General features: G+C 34.3%; 1 protein-coding gene across 14 annotated transcripts in view; it reads left to right on the top strand.

Annotated features, from left to right (window-relative positions):
• Positions 1 to 19,013, top strand: part of LOC145243583 (PHD finger protein 20-like protein 1) — a 200,070-nt gene that overhangs the window by 25,741 nt on the left and 155,316 nt on the right. For 10 of the 14 annotated variants that reach the window (XR_013862915.1, XR_013862914.1, XM_080106569.1 and 7 more), the window contains exon 2: positions 17,825 to 18,109. The exons of the other annotated variants lie outside the window; for them this stretch is intronic. Coding sequence is in view for 8 of the 10 variants with exons in the window: in XM_080106569.1 (XP_079962695.1) it covers positions 17,825 to 18,109 (285 nt within the window). In the remaining 2 variants the exon portion in view is untranslated. The remainder of the gene's footprint in view (positions 1 to 17,824; positions 18,110 to 19,013) is intronic. 14 annotated transcript variants of the gene reach the window in all.

The raw sequence follows: 19,013 nt of genomic DNA, 5'->3' as shown, positions 1-19,013 counted from the left end.
GTGAATTGCAACTAGATATTAGATTATTAGACGTGAATTTCAACTAGATATTAAATTATTAGATGTGAATTTCAACTAGATATTAAATTATTAGACGTGAATTTCAACTATATATTAAATTATTAGACGTGAATTGCAACTAGATATTAGATTATTAGACGTGAATTGCAACTAGATATTAAATTATTAGACGTGAATTGCAACTAGATATTAGATTATTAGACGTGAATTGCAACTAGATATTAGATTATTAGACGTGAATTGCAACTAGATATTAGATTATTAGACGTGAATTGCAACTAGATATTAGATTATTAGACGTGAATTGCAACTAGATATTAGATTATTAGACGTGAATTGCAACTAGATATTAGATTATTAGACGTGAATTGCAACTATATATTAGATTATTAGACGTGAATTGCAACTATATATTAGATTATTAGACGTGAATTGCAACTAGATATTAGATTATTAGACGTGAATTGCAACTAGATATTAAATTATTAGACGTGAATTGCAACTAGATATTAGATTATTAGACGTGAATTGCAACTAGATATTAGATTATTAGACGTGAATTGCAACTAGATATTAGATTATTAGACGTGAATTGCAACTAGATATTAGATTATTAGACGTGAATTGCAACTAGATATTAGATTATTAGACGTGAATTGCAACTAGATATTAGATTATTAGACGTGAATTGCAACTATATATTAGATTATTAGACGTGAATTGCAACTATATATTAGATTATTAGACGTGAATTGCAACTAGATATTAGATTATTAGACGTGAATTGCATCTAGATATTAAATTATTAGACGTGAATTGCAACTAGATATTAGATTATTAGACATGAATTGCAACTAGATACAAAGTTTAGTCTTTCTAACCCATCACCTTAGTTTTTGTATTGGGTTATATTTGTCCTAAAGAGTTGAAAAATGCATCAGCTGTAGTGACATATGCCCCCCCCCTAAAATATTACAGCAGTAAAGTCATGTGTTCTCGTGTATTAAAATGCATTAGTTCTAGGGTTATATATGTGTCTGTATAATAATAATAATAATAATAATAATAATAATAATAATAATCCAACAGCCATAGGAGCATATGTCCTAATGAATTAAGATGCAACAGCTGTATGGACCTACGTCTTTATGCATTAAAATATCTTATTACATAAATTATTGCAATGATACTAGTTCTTATGAAGTACTAGTCTGGGTGCCTGGCACTGCCCGGGTGTTTGGAGGTGTGTGTTAAGCAAAAAAAAAAAAAAAAAAAAAAAAGGTTGTAGTAGGCAGGCAGGTTTAAACCTGTACTGCAAAGAAGGAAAAGAACATGAAAAAAAAAATGAAGTGACGTCTTTGCCAAACCGGAATGACGTAGGTTTAAATTAAGCCTAGACAATCGAAAAGTGGGGATAACTTTTGAAAATATTGGCAAAAAAAAGCGACCGCTCTCTGTAGAAAAGTGCCCAGTTGAGTGTGAAAGAAATTAATGTTTTTAGTCAATTTTTTAATATTTATCGTCCGAAGGGTTGAGCTTCAAAACGATACTGATCTTGTGAAAATCCGTCGCCTCTATCGAAAGTTTTAGGCAAACGTACATACGTACATATATTTAAACAGACAGGTTAGATTTATACATATATATATATATATATATATATATATATATATATATATATATAGATAACTACGAGCTCTAAACTCTATAATAATGTCTATCTAGTTTATAAACAAGTAATATAATATTTTAGACATGTTACGCATGTGAAAATCCAAACACAATAAAGCATGCCTACTTTTTTGAAAAAGCCATCATGTCAACATAGTAACAGAGAAATCTACATTAAATTGACTCCTTGTTGGACTCAAACTGTGCCCTATTTCTTTCCAAAAGATCCTGCCTAGAAATGCTAGACATGACACGAGTCAGTATAATCCGACGGGTCTTGATGGGTTCAAGTGAACTTTGTTTCTCTTAAGTTCAGTTAACGTTAATTAGTAATAAGTCCACATTTTAATCAGTTTTGCTTGTTTTGTGTTTGCGTAACTCCATTGCGATCTTTGCACATTCCATGTACACACATTGCTCCCTGTTGCTGTCTTTCCAAGATATTTGTTTTCCAGTGTTAGAAGCCAGGTTTCTCTATTTTCATCGATTTGGTCCACCCAGTATTCCAGGTACCCCCCCCCCCCCTCCCGGAAAGCTTTTCTAAAACCTGTAGTTTTGATCACATATCCAAATCTCTTCAATCTCCTTACCCCTCCACTTTTTTTTATTGTATCAAATAGGGTTAGGGTTGGGTTGGATTGGGGCTAACCCTAACCCCTCCACTTTTTTTTATTGTATCAAATAGATGATTTTTTGCTTCTGATCTATAGAAAAAGCAGAATATAAATCTTCCTTTGTCCTCAGCTTTAGTTATGGTGTAATTTGCACTAATGAGTGCCACTTGGTGGTTGAGCCAAATTTATGCTTGATATCATCAAATATGGTGACAGGTTTAAAAACTAGGGATTAGATGTGAAATCATGCCCCCCCCCCAAAAAAAAAAAAAAAATCAAAAGATCTTGAATAAAAATGAGCCTTTAGATTGGATAACTTGCACCTACATAAAATAATTTTTGCACATTGTTTTATCTATTTTTGCTTTCAAATAAACAATCACATGTTTAAAAGAAATATTAAACTATTCAAATTGTATATAATATTAGGCAAAAAAAAAATAACATCTACAGGTGATGGTACAGTTTTAGTTGAAACAAAATTAAGTTTTGTTCATACATAAATGCATATTGCAAAGATTTCTTTCTTGCTTCTTGGTTTCATTTCGGAAGAATAACAGTTTCTTTGCTGGCTAAAGGTTGACTTGACTAACAGTTTTTTTTTACTTGCATTGCAAAGGCTGTTAAAACAAATTTCTTTTTTTACTTCAGCTATTTTTTTTTTTTAATCTTCCATTTTCTTCTCTGTATTTCTGGGTACTTTTGCTAGTGTTTTATATATTTTAATTTTTGTTTCAATATTTGTATGTTTTTTTTTTGTATTGGATTCATCGGACTACTGTTCTCATCTTGAGTGCCATTTTCTCAATGTTTCAGTTGATGTAACCCCTGACCTTCTTCAAGTGAAAATGACGCTCAAGATGAGAACAGTAGTCCGATGAATCCAAATAATACGAATAACCAATCCTCATCTCCAAAATTCAGAAGCGTTGTTTGGTTTTGTTTTGTATTTTTCTAGTTTTAGCGAGACATACACACAGCATTTGTCCTTTATATTATGGATTCCAATATGCAACATAGAAAACATTTTCTTTACATTTGACAAGTTTCCTGAATGTTGGTTGTATTTTGTTTTTCTATTTACGAACAATACATTTTGCACATTGTTAAGCAAGACTGACACAAGGTCATTAAAAAGGTAAAGATTTGCTTAAATTAATTCACTTTTCATTGCAAAAAATTTCCTGCCTTCCTAATTTTTTTTTTTTCTGCAAGATCCCTTTTTACATCTTCCTTTTGTTTTTAACATTTTCGTTTAATTTCTATTGCAAAATTTCTAAACAAAAATACTTTTTTTTTTTTACATTTTCACCTCAAACAAGGCACATTGCTACTTTGGTGTAGGGGCCTACTATCAGGGACATGAGCTTCTGGGGTACTATGTAGGGAGTTGAGCAGCAAGATGTCGGTTCACGTTACACTTGAACTTATGCATGTCAGTACAGTTGGAGAAGCAGGGGGCTGGAAGGGAATTCCAAAGTCTAGCGGTTCTGAGGAAGAAACTACTGGAGTAGAAGGCTCTTTTACATCTCGGGATCTCTACTGTGTAGGGGTTGGATTTAGCTGCTTAGGTCTGCATGTCTGGTCAGGAGTCATGCTGCTTTGACATTCACTTCAAATCATAAGGGCACGATGTGTTAAAGTACACCTGTGAGGAAGAGTGCAATTCATCCATAGCCTTTCTTTATGTATTGGTAACAAAAACGCCATCTAGTTACCATACATCTATAAACCGCAAACCAACATTTACAGGTTTGTACACTCGTTGGGATTCATTTTGTCCTAAAAAACGTAAGATAAATCTAATTTGGACCCTAACACATCGTGCCCTTATGATTTGTTCCAAGTTAAAATTAGATGAGGAATTGGAAACAATTACGGAATCTTTATCCAAAAACGGGTACCCACTAGATGTGATTAGGTCAGTTATTCAAAAGAAGTTGGCTGAATTCTCTCGAATTAAAGAGAATATAGTAGCCAAATGTCCAATTTATCTTCGTTTGCCTTGGTTGGGTACAGTAAGTGTGAAATTTGCCAAACAAATAAGTTCAGCAGTTCATGGATGTTATTTTGCTGCCAATGTGCGTGTTGTGTTCTCTACAAGAACTTTATTACCATCTTCTCAAAAAAACGTTCTACCCCCCTCCCCCCCACCATAATAGTAACGTTATTTACAATTTTGAATGTGGTTGCGGTACCAACTACTTGTGTCGAACAACATTAAGATTAGATGAAAGAATCCAACAACACGTACCCAGTAAAATTAGGAATGGAACCTACCGGGCAACAGACGTTGTTACTAACACATACGGGTCCTCAATTACTGATCATTTACTTAAAAACCCGTGTTGTGCAGCGAACTTTAGCACGGACTCTTTTTCTATTCTTAGTTGTGCTCATTCACTATATCACCTTAAGATCTTGGAGACTATTCACGTTCAACTTAGAAAACCTTCCCTTTGCAAGCAAAGGGAATGCCTCCTGGGTTTGAACGTGATTAATCTCTAGGGTATTCGACCACAACGTTGTTTAATTTTAATCATTTTCCCACTTTTTTTTCTCCCTGTAAATTGAATAAAACGCAATTTTAATCGCTTTTTCATTCTTTGTTTTAAAAATTCCCTCGATACGGCTTTGAGAAGCGAGGGTCGAAACCGGTCAGCCAGCTCCCCATTTCTCTTTCTTTCCTGTTCTGTTCCCCTTTTTTGGAGAGAAGATTAAAGGAATATATCTATATATATATATATATATATATATATATATATATATATATATATAAAAGCACAAAGACTTCATTGTTCTACAGGATACTCAAAAAGAAATATAAAGAATTCCTTAATCTATTTCCTATTTTGATTGTACTGGCCTTTTTTTATTTGGTTGAGATAACTATATTAATATTTATATTCACTTGAAGTTTATAAGAGCTTTTGGCTTGTAAACTTAATTTTTACTTTTTGATTTTATATATATGCTAGCAGTTCAACCCGGCTTTGCTCGGGTCCTATGTACTGTTCATAACTTTATGTGCATGTATATATATATATATATATATATATATATATATATGTTAAAATGTTTGACTCGTGTCCAGATAACCTACATCTAAAATTTCAAGTGTTTAGACACAAAATTGACGGAGGAGTTTGGTAGAGTTTTCAAAGGTCAAATTGTTGAACTTTTATCCCTTAACAGCCAAATTTCTATCCGAAAAAAACGATTAAAAAGATTTTTCCCAAACCTCAATATCTCTTATGTCAAATCTCGAGTCTGTAGACTGAAAATTGACAGAGTAGTTTGTTAGGGAAATGTAAACACACACACAATTTCACTTCTATATACACACAGGTGGCAAAAAAAAAAGTCCACACTTGTAATTTTTTAAAAAACTGCAAATTTAAGCTAAATTTGATGTACCTGTTTAAACAACCTATACCTCTTTTGATTCGCCTTTTACCTTTCTATAATTTTCCATGTTCATATTTGACTTTTAATTGAAATATTCTAGTGTTCACCTCAATTTAAAAAAATAACTTCAAATTAAGGAGGCGAAAAGGAACTCCGAACAATGGAAAATTGTTATTTAAATGTAACTTTAGGACATTAATGCAACACAAATACAACAGGAACACAATGAACTAGTTAATATTTAGTAGCATAGCCCTTCTGTAATTTGACAGCCTGTAATCTTTTGGGAATTCCTTGAATTAGACTGCAACAATACTCTGGTGAAAGGGCATCCCACTTTTCTTTAATTTATGTCCAAAGTTCTTCTAAATTTGAAATTTTATCATTGCGTAGCTGTTGCTTGATGTAATGCCATACATTTTCATAGGTGTGAGGTCTGGAGATTGTGCAGGCCAATCCAAACACGGAATATCACGCTCTTCCAGGAACCTCTTGACATTGCCAGCTGTGTGAATGGGAGCATTATCCTGCATGAAGATGGGATTATCATCCAAATTCCGACCAAAGTAGGGTAGAAAATGCTCAGTCAACATATTAATGTACTTGGTCGAATTAATTCGACCTTACAAGCGAACTATAGGTCTTGGACCATTGGTACTAATAATGCCCCACACCAAAACTGAACCTCCACTACCTTGCAGCATTGAAACTGAGACCCTAGGATTAAATTCTTCGTCTTTCCTCCGACAGTCATACTGCCTACCATCCCTGCCTAACATATTGAACTTGCTTTCGTTGCTAAAAAGCATTTTTGAGATATCTCCTTATATTGTGGTTCCATGCCTTGTCTGAAGTAATTGTTTTTTAGTTTTGATTCAGACTATTTTCTGAAAGGAACTAAATCATATTACATTTTATTGTTCTTAACAAGATGCTGCAACTGTCCACAATAAAAACCGGCTAACCAGAATCAGATATTGATTTATTCTGAAGAAAACTATTGATGACAAAAAAAATCAAGAAAGGGGCTGACTTTACTTTATTTATTAAATAGACATATACAGAATTTCTATACTTGTATCCATAACAACTTTTAATTGTCCTATTCCTGTTCCCAGGCAGTTGAATATTTTTCATTGGACCAAGAGTGCTTCTAAGACAGGAGGGAGGACCTCAGAAGGAATTTTTCTATATCAATCTGAGAAGGGGCCATTCTCTAGCTCTTGGCTGTTGTCTGATAACTTCCTGAGATGTTGTTAGAGGTTTTACATGGCTGAGGAAGCTTCTTGAATTGTTAAGCTGTTGGTTCCTGTCCATGAAAAAGATGGCATTCATCATTGGGAGCCTTTTTGATCTTCATGGGATGATGCCACTGATGAGATGTAGATGTTCTGTGCGTGAACATCTGAAGGAGCACTGCCAGTGAAGAGGTGCAAGTTGTTTGGATTGATAGGCTTCACGCAGCCGTTGATCAAGTGGCAGATGTTGTTCGATTCCAAGTCTAATTGTTTGTCATTTATTGATCTTTCGCAAACAATAGATGCAGACACTGCATCGGAATAGTACCAAATATTCATGTTTTCGTAAACTTTTATCTTAAAATCATGCATCTGAGATATTTTTGTTGGTGATAGGACGTTGTATTCTCAACATGCAGGCAAATCAAAAACATATCCAAAGCAGTGACCGATCAGTAGCGAAATGGGGTAAAAAATGGATGGTTACATTTAAGTCGAAACACATCTTTTTTAGTTGTTATTTCAGGAGTTTTCGGCCAACTATTCCTTTGGCCTTCGTCAGGTGGTAACTGCGACGCGATAGGAACTCCGAACCTCTTAACTGCATCCTCAGCAATTACTGCCTTCCATAGTTGTTGTCGTCTCACCACGTTTTGGCCAAGTAAGCCTCAGGACGACTTTGGGTAGGATTGAAACCGCTATCTTCAGACAATTCTCACCTGGAACTGTAGAGATTCAACATCTCTATCAACTGCGCCACGGGCCCCGAAGGGCGATCAAAGTTGGAATTTTTGGACCTATAAATCCACTTTTATTTATTATCTGATCTTCCATGGTCGGGTCTGTATTGAATGGTATATAAATTATTTAATTGGAATTCATTATTGAGATGAGTATTATTTATTAATTTTATTTATTGCGGACTATTATTCTCATCTTTATTAGTTGCTGTTTCACAACGTTTCAACCAACTATTCCTCTGGCCTTCATCAGGTAGTAATCACGATGGGATAGGAACCCCGAACCTCCTAATTGCATCCTCAGCAATTACTGCCTTCCATAGTTGTTGTCGGCTCATCACGTTTTGGCCAAGTAAGCCTCTGATGAAGGCCAGAGGAATAGTTGGCCAAAATGTCATGAAACAACAACTAAGAAAGATGAGGGTAATAGTCCGCAACAAATAAATAAATAATGCTCATCTCAATAATGAATTCCAATTAAATAAAATATAAAACACGACTTTGTTTCCTTGAATAATAATTAGAACTTTTTTCCAACCACCGATTTCCATTGTTGATAGCACCCTTCCCGAGAGTCCAACATTCAAACTCCTTGACTGAACATCCACAGTCAACATGAATTGGAATAAATATGTAGAAGATACTGCCAAATCTGCTGCAAAGAAAGTGGGCTCCCTCTAACAGACTAGAAAACTTCTCAGACCATTATCCTAAATCATAAGTCACAGGCAACTAATAAATAAATCTCCAAAAAAAAAAAAAAAGTTTTGTTAACTTCAGAAATTATATTTTTGTCAAACTTAAGAAATTATATTTTTGTCAAACTTAAGAAATTATATTTTTGTCAAACTTCAGAAATTATATTTTTGTCAAACTTCAGAAATTATATTTTTGTCAAACTTCAGAAATTATATTTTTGTCAAACTTCAAAAATTATATTTTTGTCAAACTTCAGAAATTATATTTTTGTCAAACTTCAGAAATTATATTTTTGTCAAACTTCAGAAATTATATTTTTGTCAAACTTCAGAAATTATATTTTTGTCAAACTTCAGAAATTATATTTTTGTCAAACTTAAGAAATTATATTTTTGTCAAACTTAAGAAATTATATTTTTGTCAAACTTAAGAAATTATATTTTTAAATGCGTTCGTTTATCTCTAAGTTCTTGCGGACGATGGTCACGAAGTGGTCAACCACTGAAAGACTGAAAATCTTGGATGTAGTAAGTTTGAATACATTTTGCTACACCGAAACGCTTTCATCAAAACCATCACTTGACCTTGTGTCTGATCTCCCGAATAAGCGTTGAATAAAATAAAACAGCTTAAAGTGTGAAAATAAATATAATGAAATTCCTTTCAATTTTAACTAAAAATATTTGGAGAGACAATTTTGATAAAATATGTATGCGAACAAAACTTAACTTACCGCAACCACTATAACATAGTTAACGTGGTTTGTTGGAATGAAGAAAATTATTTTTTTAACTGTTTCACTTACCCTAACTTTCAGAAGTGGGCAAGACTCGCCTGCTAGTATTCTGTATCTCTACAAAGCCACTATTCGCCCATGTATGGCGTCTTGTTGCCACATCTTGACTGATGCAGCAACCAGTCGAGAATAAAAAAAAGAGAAAAAAAACATCAGTTAAAGTCTGTTGCAAAAAAGGTGGGCTCCCTCTATCGTGCTAGAAATATGTCCACACCTGCCAGTATCATATCTCTACAAAGCCACCATTCAGCTATCCATGGGATATTATTTCCACATTTGGACTGGTGCACCAATCCTTTGTCTCCCATTCTTGGAATAAAACAAAACAAAACAAAAAAGAATCTCTAATTTAGTGTCCCATATTGTCAACAAAGCTCCAACTCCTGTCCCATAACCACAATGTACAGGTTCCCTGATACTGGAAAGCCTTCTACTCTATAAGTTTCTTTCGTTGAACTACTAAATATTGGAATTCCCTTACGATATCCTGTTTCCCCAACGGTACTAACATGCAGAAATTTAGATGTAATGTGAAAAAACATCTTGCTGCTGAACTCTCTACTTAGTGTACCTTTAAGCATAGTTCATAGTAGCCCTTTTATGTCTGAGACAATTTACCTTGTTTTGGGGTGAATATGCTTTGAAAAAAAATTTCTCCAATATAAATATAACTCTTAAATAAATGAAATATTAGTTTCAGGAGGGGATCTCTAAGAACACACCGAACTAAAATAAAAAAAGAAAAAGAAATAAAAATAGCTAGACAGTTTTATTTATTAAAGTTAGTCTCTTTGCAGTTGGTAACCTTGTGAGGATTACAACGTCGACTCAAGAGTGAGTTAAATAAACACTGTTTTGTTATCTGGCGTGTAGTTATTTTCGTTAGGCTTAGTCTGAAATGAGGTCATCGTTATGGGTGCGGACTCAATTTAATAATGTTATGGTCTCCTGCTAAACTAGTCTATTAATCATGTATCCTAAACATATCTGTTTTTGCAGATGCATCTAAAGATAATGATGCAACAGAATGTGCAGTCGTGCATGGGAATCTTAATTGCTCAAATCTATATATAAAGTAGTAGTGTTTGTGTGTCCGTCTCTCCTACAGCCCACACCACTGGACCAATTATGACCAAACCTGGCATGATGATGGTCTCCCACCAATAGATGTATCACACCATTTTCCAAGGTAAAGATCAAAGGTGAAGGTCATAGCACACACACACACACACACACACATATTATGGTAGTGTAGCTTAGTTTCCTAGAAGTACATCCACTAAAACATGTATCTACCAAAAAAAATGCTCAATGAGTTAACAGAGTATTTAATATTATGATATTAGCAATGTCCTTGGCCTGACGACGTGATTTTTCTGTAATGGGAAATTACAGAAACATGTATGCACATATGTAGCCGTTTGTTTGTATAAATGAATTTAATAAATATATATATATATATATATATATGTCAAAACATTGTTAATTCGCTGTCCGCATAGCAGCAACCGTATAGCGCAGAGGTTAGAAGCTGCGACTGTCGTTTGAGCGATCGGGTTTAATCTTAGCTTGAGATAGTTGCTTGTCTAGCCACACTGATGAGCTGTGAAACAGTACTGTATGTGTATGACTATATATATATATATATATATATATATATATGCTCTTTATTGGTCCACCAACTTATTTGTTTTTGCATTAGCAGTAATATGTTGCTACACAGTCATGAGCATGTTTTGGTCAGCTAGTTACAAGTAAGTAGAGAGCTCTACAGGTGATACAGCCCACACCACTGGACCATTCATGACCAAACCTGATATGGTGATGGTCTCTGACCTAGGGATGGTGCACACCATTTTTCAAGGTCAAAGGTTAAGGTCATATTTAGTGCGACTCTTACGACATCTACTTACTACAAGGGTGTCCGCTTTGCAGCCACCCTAACGTACAGCAAAGTATCCGCACAAAGGTATCTTAGCTAGTGATAAATAAATGAAAATGAGCACATGGATTATTTTTTCCAAACATCATAATTATCTGTTTTATGTTTCTAAATATTTTAGATGATAAATTAGATAATTTGTAATTTTTAGATTGCCTGAATTACTTTTCTCATCAGTTATTTTTCAGGTTTTTAAAAAAAAAATTGAAAAACAATTTTTTTACACAAAGGTGTCGCCACTTATCAAGGCCCAAAATCCACTCAAGAATGAATGTAAGGTGGTAGTGTAGTAATCGTTGATGGTGTAACTTGGGTAGAATTTGGATTATTTATTGAGGCGGCTCAACAAGAACTTGTTTACATTGGACTTGAAGGCTACCATATTGTAATCTGGTGGGAAGTAGGCCAGTGTAACAGTGTTCCACAGGTGGACAGTTCTAGGAAAAAAGCTTTGTTTATGGAATCTGCATTCAGATTCAGGCACAGATAGAGAGTGGGAAAAATTGTTAATAGTTGTTGTAGCTAGTTGAGTGTTTTTTTGTGAAAGTTTGGCAACGGGGGGGGGGGAGACCATAGATTGGAGCTTAGACGAGCACTTCCCGTGAAAATAATAAACAAGCAGAGACATGCTCGCAACATCATTTCTGTGGGAAAGAAGTAGCAGGAAATAGAAAAAGGGCATTACCTACTAGATTTCAAAGGCGGTTTTGAATTTTGCCAAGGAAGGATAGAGCACGCCAAGCAGTTCCCGGCCAGAAACTCTGACCTTCTTCAGGTGTATCCTGTCGAACTCTAGAATCTTCGTAGATTTTTGAATGTAACATTTTATTTCATCTACAGGGATAGTCTGCGTTTTTTTCATCAGCCATGACTGGATAGAAGTTTTAAGTAATTTGCAATTGTATTCTTAGTATCGTCTGCACTGAGGATTGAACCTTCAACCTCCAGAAGAGTTTCTCTTAAAACTGAATTTTATTTAGTGCAATAACTGTTATGCCATGGGGCCATAAAGAAGGTCGTTTACATTGACTAAAATGTTGTGAAAATAACACTCAAGATTAGGACAGTAGTCCAGACAATCCAAAAAAAGAAAATAGAAAATCTTAATTAAAAAAAAAAGAAAATCTTAATTAAAAAAAAATGGTTTAATACAACAAAAAAAAACATGTACATTCATTTATTTATCTTTCAACGTCTCTTCACATCCTCAGAATGTTACTCTATTGCAATTTCAAATATACGAGTTGACTTAATTTCTTTTGAAAGTCTCTGAAAATCAAATGTCAATACGTCTCCAGTTCATTCTTCTAGGCTGCACCATGAAATGCCTGGTAATATTATAAAACACTACGACATATTTAACTCCTTAGAAGCTTAGACACAAGGACAGGTGAAGTTTAAAAAGCAAGTGCACTAGAGGGAAAGGCACTCTGGCTTACAAAAATGCCTGAGCAACCCTCTCAACATTTGCCTGGGAGAGAGGTGGGACTCAGATAATTAGCAATAAAGAGAGAAGGTAAAGCCTGGGAAACTGGATCTCCTGTGACTGAATAGAATCATAATTCAGTTGGACAGCAGCATTGTGTTTGTCGGACAGATTGTACAGGACAGTATGCTAGATAAGTAGCCTGTAATATAAAACCCTATTGTCGCATACCAAACTTTTCCATTATGTTTAAAAAAAGAAAATCACTTCCAGTTCTTATAGGAGCCTTGGGTTTACTTTTAAAAAATTCTTTTTTTTAACCTTTTAGTCCTCACATTCTATCAGCAATGTTTCTGACAAAGGGGGAATAATTGCTATTTTCTGGGTCACAATCTATTCATCTAACACTTATTGTTGGCTCATTTTTGATTTTGAAGTATTTTTTTACAAATTTATTTGTATACGAGCAGGGCACCTGGCATTGCCCGGTCGTAAAATACGCTTAAATATGGTATTTTGATCAATGCAGATTTTGTATTATTATATTATATCGGACCCAATATATAATAATGATTTAAAAAGTTAAAAGAAAAAAAATGACTTGTACCAAGAATCGAAACCAAAACGTCATTAACAGTAGAGGAAAAAAAATAAATCATAAGATTTTCTTTTCTCTGCTGTTAATGACTGAGCTATGGTGGCATGTTTGTTGCAAGGATAAAAATAAAAACATGAACCAATAGCTATTACATTATGCATGCATATTCGTAATGCTGATATTCGACCTTCACATGGCAAGTTTCTCTCTTTTTTTTTTTTTTTAAATTTTTTTTTAAATTTTCACATTTTTGTACAGATGTTCCTGGGCTAAAATCCAAATATAAAGTTTCATATGGGTTCAAATATATATATATATATATATATATATATATATATATATATATATATATATACAGGCTGTCCACAAAGTCATTATGTAGCCAGACTTTGTGGGCACCATGTAGATTATGTAGCCAGACTTGTTCCTTGCTAATAGTCAGATGGTTTTTGGCCAGGTTCGAATCTCCCAACCAGCTGTAATCATAACTCCCTGCATTGATAGATTTCTGAAAGGATGAAACATTAATGTCCATAGGTATTAAAAAAATTATCATAGTAATAATTTTATATATATATATATATATATATATATATATATATATATATATATACAGGGTGCCCATAAAGTCTGGCTATATAATCTACACGGTACCCACAAAGTCTGGCTACATAATGTAGTCAGACTTTGTGGACACCCTGTATATATGAAGTTTCATGTCTATAGACCAAAAACTCTGGAAGGAGTTTGGTAGGCAAAATTTTTTAATTAAAATTATATACGTATACATAAATATATATGGAAAGAGTTTTGTGCTTACTTTTACCTTTTTACGCAAATATAAATCATGTAGAATATCTGCATGAATATAATTACACATAATAGTTAACTAAAGATGATCATTTCATAAGAAACCCGAAAAAAAACTAATAGGGAATAAATTGAAATGAATGTTTAAAAGAATATGCAAATTAGCTAGATTTTTTGCAGATGAATGCAATTCCACAATGCATATATAACAAAGTTGTATTTTCTTTTTATATAAACAGAAAAAGAGAGTTTTTAATATGAATATCGATACACAAAAAACTCAAATTTATAGGAGTGTAGATTCTTTTTTTTTTTTTTTTAGCTCCTTATATCAAGTAGTTTCATGCCTTGTCTGGAGTAATTTTTATAAAACAAACAAATAAAAACCCATAAAGATACAGTTAATCATTTTAGTTCCCTGGTACACTGTTATTGGACTGCCCTGTTTGTACACGTTTTCAAACCGTTATAGTAAGGAAATGTCAGTCGACTGGCAGATGTACGTGAGGAAGATAAAGTTTTCCCATGAAAACAATTATATTTTTAAGCTTTGACACATGATTTTTGGAATATGAAATCTTTATTCCATAACGAATACATATATCAAAGGTTTTTCTGTATTTTAAGTGTAATTTTAAATATGCACTGAATTTTATGTTGCGACGAAGATATAACGTCGAGGGGGTACAAGTGCTTGTAGTTCATCAGAGCATTCACCATTAAAGTACTTGTAGAACAGGCAGAAGGATGCAACATCTCGTCAATGGGGCAGAGGCTGAGGCTTATATGACAGTTCAGGACCTATCAGGTTGGCAACTCTCTTTTGAACCATGTCTAGGAGTGAGAGACAAGTAACAGATGCACCAGCCCAAATGTGACAGGTGGTGCTTGTGAAATGTATTTCATCAGAAACATTCACATGTTAGACAACTGTCCTATGTAATGGCTGCCTTCAGGATGTCACCATTCAAGATCTGTGATCATCTATGAGGCTCATCATGGAGGGACAAATTTCATCACTTGAAGTTTTGAAATTAACATCTTGCAGTGTGCTCATCCCCAGCACTACCTCCAAACGCCTGACGATATATGCGTAGACTTAATGTAGCTGCTGATAAACTCACTTTAATGACATTTTTTTTTTCTTTTCTTGGGGTCCCCTGTCAAAGGAGGGGTTGGACTCCTGTTAGTCCATTCGTTTGTTCGCACTTTTCTCAATAACCACGCTTTGGATTTTTTTTTTGAAATTTTGCACGAACATTATTCATTGCATGAACATTAGTCATTGTCTCAGTACCAAGGACCAATTACAGAACAGATACTAGCCGGGCGAAGGCCAGGAGTTTGCGGCTGCGTTCCATTAGTTTCACTTTATTTAATATGAAAAAGACAAACGAACACTCGAAATGAAAAAAACCTTTCTCGGACATAAAAAAACATGTGCGCAACTTTTGCCTGTTATAGATAGATAGATTATTCAGGGTACTGTTCTCATCTTGTTTCAGTCGATGTAACCTCTGACCTTCTTTAAGTGCATTTTGACAAACTCGAATCTTTCTATTGAACTTAAAAATTTATGTGGAACAAAACCCTTTATTTAATCATCTGGTGGTAGCTTGCTCTTGTTCTATCAGCCATGACCGAGTGAAAATCTCAAGTAGTTTTCAATTTGTCTTCCTAGAATCCACTAAACAGAGGATTAAACCTTCAACCCCGAAGCCTTGAGGTGAATAGCCTGATGACTTACCACGACGCTACGAAGGCAGGGAATTGAGAACAGGTGAAAATAAACGTTTAAAAAAGCAGGTGGTTAAACGAATGTCAATGTTTTCTAGGTCAAACATCACGTCGTCGTAGTAGTAGAGAAAATGAAATCACAGCGCGAATTTTGTAGCATAAAAGTCGCTGAAATAAAAGATACAGACGACATTGTTTCGTAAATCGGACATATTATAATCTAGGCAGTATATAAAAAGTTCTAAGAAACAGTGACCCCCCCCCAATCCTTTGCAGACATATGAAAAAGATGCAAACACACAAACACACACATTTTGCCTTTTATATATATAGATGACATGCATCTTTGTGGACAAGATATACGTAAAGACTGTTTGCGGTTACATCAACCAAAACATGATAGCAACAAGTGCTCGTCTGAGCTCCAATCTATGATCCTCTCTCGCCAATCATTCACGAGAAACACTCGCTTGGCTGAAAACATTATCAATAATTTACCCCACTCTCTATCTGTGGCTGAACCTAAACGTAGATTCCATGAACAAAGTTTCTTTCTAAAAACTGCACACCTGTGGAACTCTCTTCCGTTTACCTGCTTTCCAGCTGACTATAATATGGCCGTCTTCAAGTCCAATGTAAACAAGTTCTTGATGAGCCGTTCCCCTTAAGTAATCCAATTTACCAAATTTACACTTCTAACGATTACTATGATATTGTCCGTTTGACCACTGTACACTCTTTAACCCTTATCCTTGAGTGGCCTCTGGGCCTTGATAAGTGATTCCTTTGTAAAAAAAAAAAAAAAAAAAAAAGAGGAGGATAGTAGTTTGAATAATCTGAATAATACAAGGTTAATTTGATCCGATTATCACTTGACAAAGTAGTCGAAAAGAATACACATACTTCCGTCAAATGAACGGCCGTGAAAAAGTATTTTGTCAAGAAGAGCAGATGCCTTCCCACATTTGCTTATTCTGTGCGTATTGCGTATGCTAACATGCTTGTTTAACGTTCTGATATCTACAGCAATCTTGCAGTGGTAGTTAATGCTTCAGATGCAATTTACCTGGATGTCAAATCATGGGTTAGGGGTCTATCCTATTAAATGGTACAATGGAGAGTGGAACTCGAGTCAACGATTTCTGGTTGATGTCTGTCTTGGTGTGTGTGCTGCAGTTTGTACTTCGTTGTAAAAATCAATTACATAAACAGGACTCTATAGACAAATTTATCTTTAGTTGACCTTTGACAACTAAATATTTTTTGTTTACTAGCCAAATAGCAAAATTACTAGCGAAACACACGATTATTTTGAATATATCTTTGTTCCATGACGAGTATGTACTTCTTCGGATGATTTTTTTAACAGCCTTTGTTAAAAAAAAAAAAGAAAAAGTAGAGTATATTGTTTTAATAAACTTTTTTATTGTTTAAGTAATTTGACTTTGCTCGTTTTATTAAAAAAAAGTGAAGTTTGAAAGGATATTTTTCAATCAGTAATGAGCGTTGAAAGATTGTCAGTAAAAAAAAACATAATCGCCAAAAGATTAAGCATTTTATTATTTTTTGTCGCCATTTAGGAAAAAAATCACTCGCAAATGCGACTGTTTAACTCGCAGTGTAAAGCCCTGACATATAATATCTCCCATTCAATGTGTGTGTGTGTGTAGAGTGGAACCCCGGGATACGGTGGCCCCGAGATACGGTTTTTTCAGATTACGATGTGGGATACAATGTTTTTCCGGCTCCTGGTTACAGTATTTGCCCTGCTTTACGGTGTTATTTATAATGTTATTTGATTATATTCATGTGTATTATATACTGCACTGTATTTTGTTACTAATTTTTAATATGTACTGTAAATAATTTTGCTTAGGCCTCGCCATACGGCGATTTCACCAACTCCGGAACGGATTAATGCTGTATCTCGGGGTTCTACTGTATACACACACACACATAATGTGTGTGTGTGTGTGTGTGTGTGTGTGTGTGTGTGTGTGTGTGTATATATGTATATATATCTACTTCAAAATTTAAACTTATGAAGATTATTATTGGTGGTGGTGGGGTTGGCCTTAGTGGTTTCGCTGTTAAATGTCTTATTAATAATCCTATCTATTTCAGGGTGAGAACAAAGGAGGAGGAGGAAAAGGTGGTGGGGGAGAGCCAGGGCAGTCGACAGAGAAGCAGTTGGGTCTGGCGTGTTCTACGGCTCTGCCTGTTGCTGCCTCTGAAGACAAGACCTCAGCTTCTAAGAGAGCTGCGTCGTCCGGCCCTGGTGAAAATAACCAGACTGACACGCTAGTCTCTCCTTCCCCCAGTCGATCTAGAAGATTACCCAGCCGACCGGGTATTGTTTGGCGACCATGCGAAAGACTGGAAGCTATGGATTTCCTGCACAAATGGTACCTACCTACCTATATACCTAAATACCTATCCATAAATTTACATAGACAATATCATTATTATTATCTCTTACTTTTATGCCCTCTAACCTTTTTCATTTCATTTTTTAACATGTCTATCTTGCTTGTTTTTACACTATGACCTGAGTGTCACTGCACTGTAGATGTAATAGACAGCTATCAGTTGTTGAGAACCTATTTTCCTTGCCTCGCTCTACATCTTTTCCACCTTTCTCGTAATATGTCTACCTTTTTAACCTATATTGCTTGCTTCTACACTAAAACATCAAAATGGATTGATCACTATTGCACTGTAGATCTCGTTAGCATTTCTACGTTTTTAACATCAGCTGTATTACTTACCTCTCTCTTTCTTCGTCACCTTTACGTTACCCTCCCTCTCCTTCTTCTCTGCTTTTCTACCATGCTAAGATTTGCACTGTTTGATGTCGAGATGAAGCGTTAGTTGTGAGTTGAAATCCGTCTATGAATTTAATCTTTAAACTCATTTATTTGCCTTTTTTTCTTTTTTTCTTTCTTTTTTTTCTTTCTTTTTTTTCTTTTTTTCTTTTTTTCTCTTTTTTTCTCTTTTTTTCTCTTTTTTTCTCTTTTTTTCTTTCTTTTTTTCTTTCTTTTTTTCTTTTTTTTCTTTTTTTCTTTCTTTTTTTCTCTTTTTTCTTTCTTTCTTTTTTTTCTTTTTTTTTTTTCTTTTTTTCTTTTTTTTCTTTTTTTTCTTTCTTTTTCTTTTTTTCTCTTTTTTTCTTTTTTTCTTTTTTTCTTTTTTTTCTCTTTTTTTCTTTCTTTTTTTTCTTTCTTTTTTTTTCTTTCTTTTTTCTTTTTTTTCTTTCTTTTTCCTTTTTTCTTTCTTATTTCTTTCTTTTTTCTTTCTTTTTTCTTTCTTTTTTCTT

The sequence above is a fragment of the Euprymna scolopes genome, chromosome 22, assembly GCF_053919585.1.
Source record: "Euprymna scolopes isolate OS-2025 chromosome 22, ASM5391958v1, whole genome shotgun sequence".
NCBI classification, from domain to species: domain Eukaryota; kingdom Metazoa; phylum Mollusca; class Cephalopoda; order Sepiida; family Sepiolidae; genus Euprymna; species Euprymna scolopes.
The sequence above is the reverse complement of the archived record's forward strand: the minus strand, read 5'-3'. Positions and strand labels throughout refer to the sequence as shown.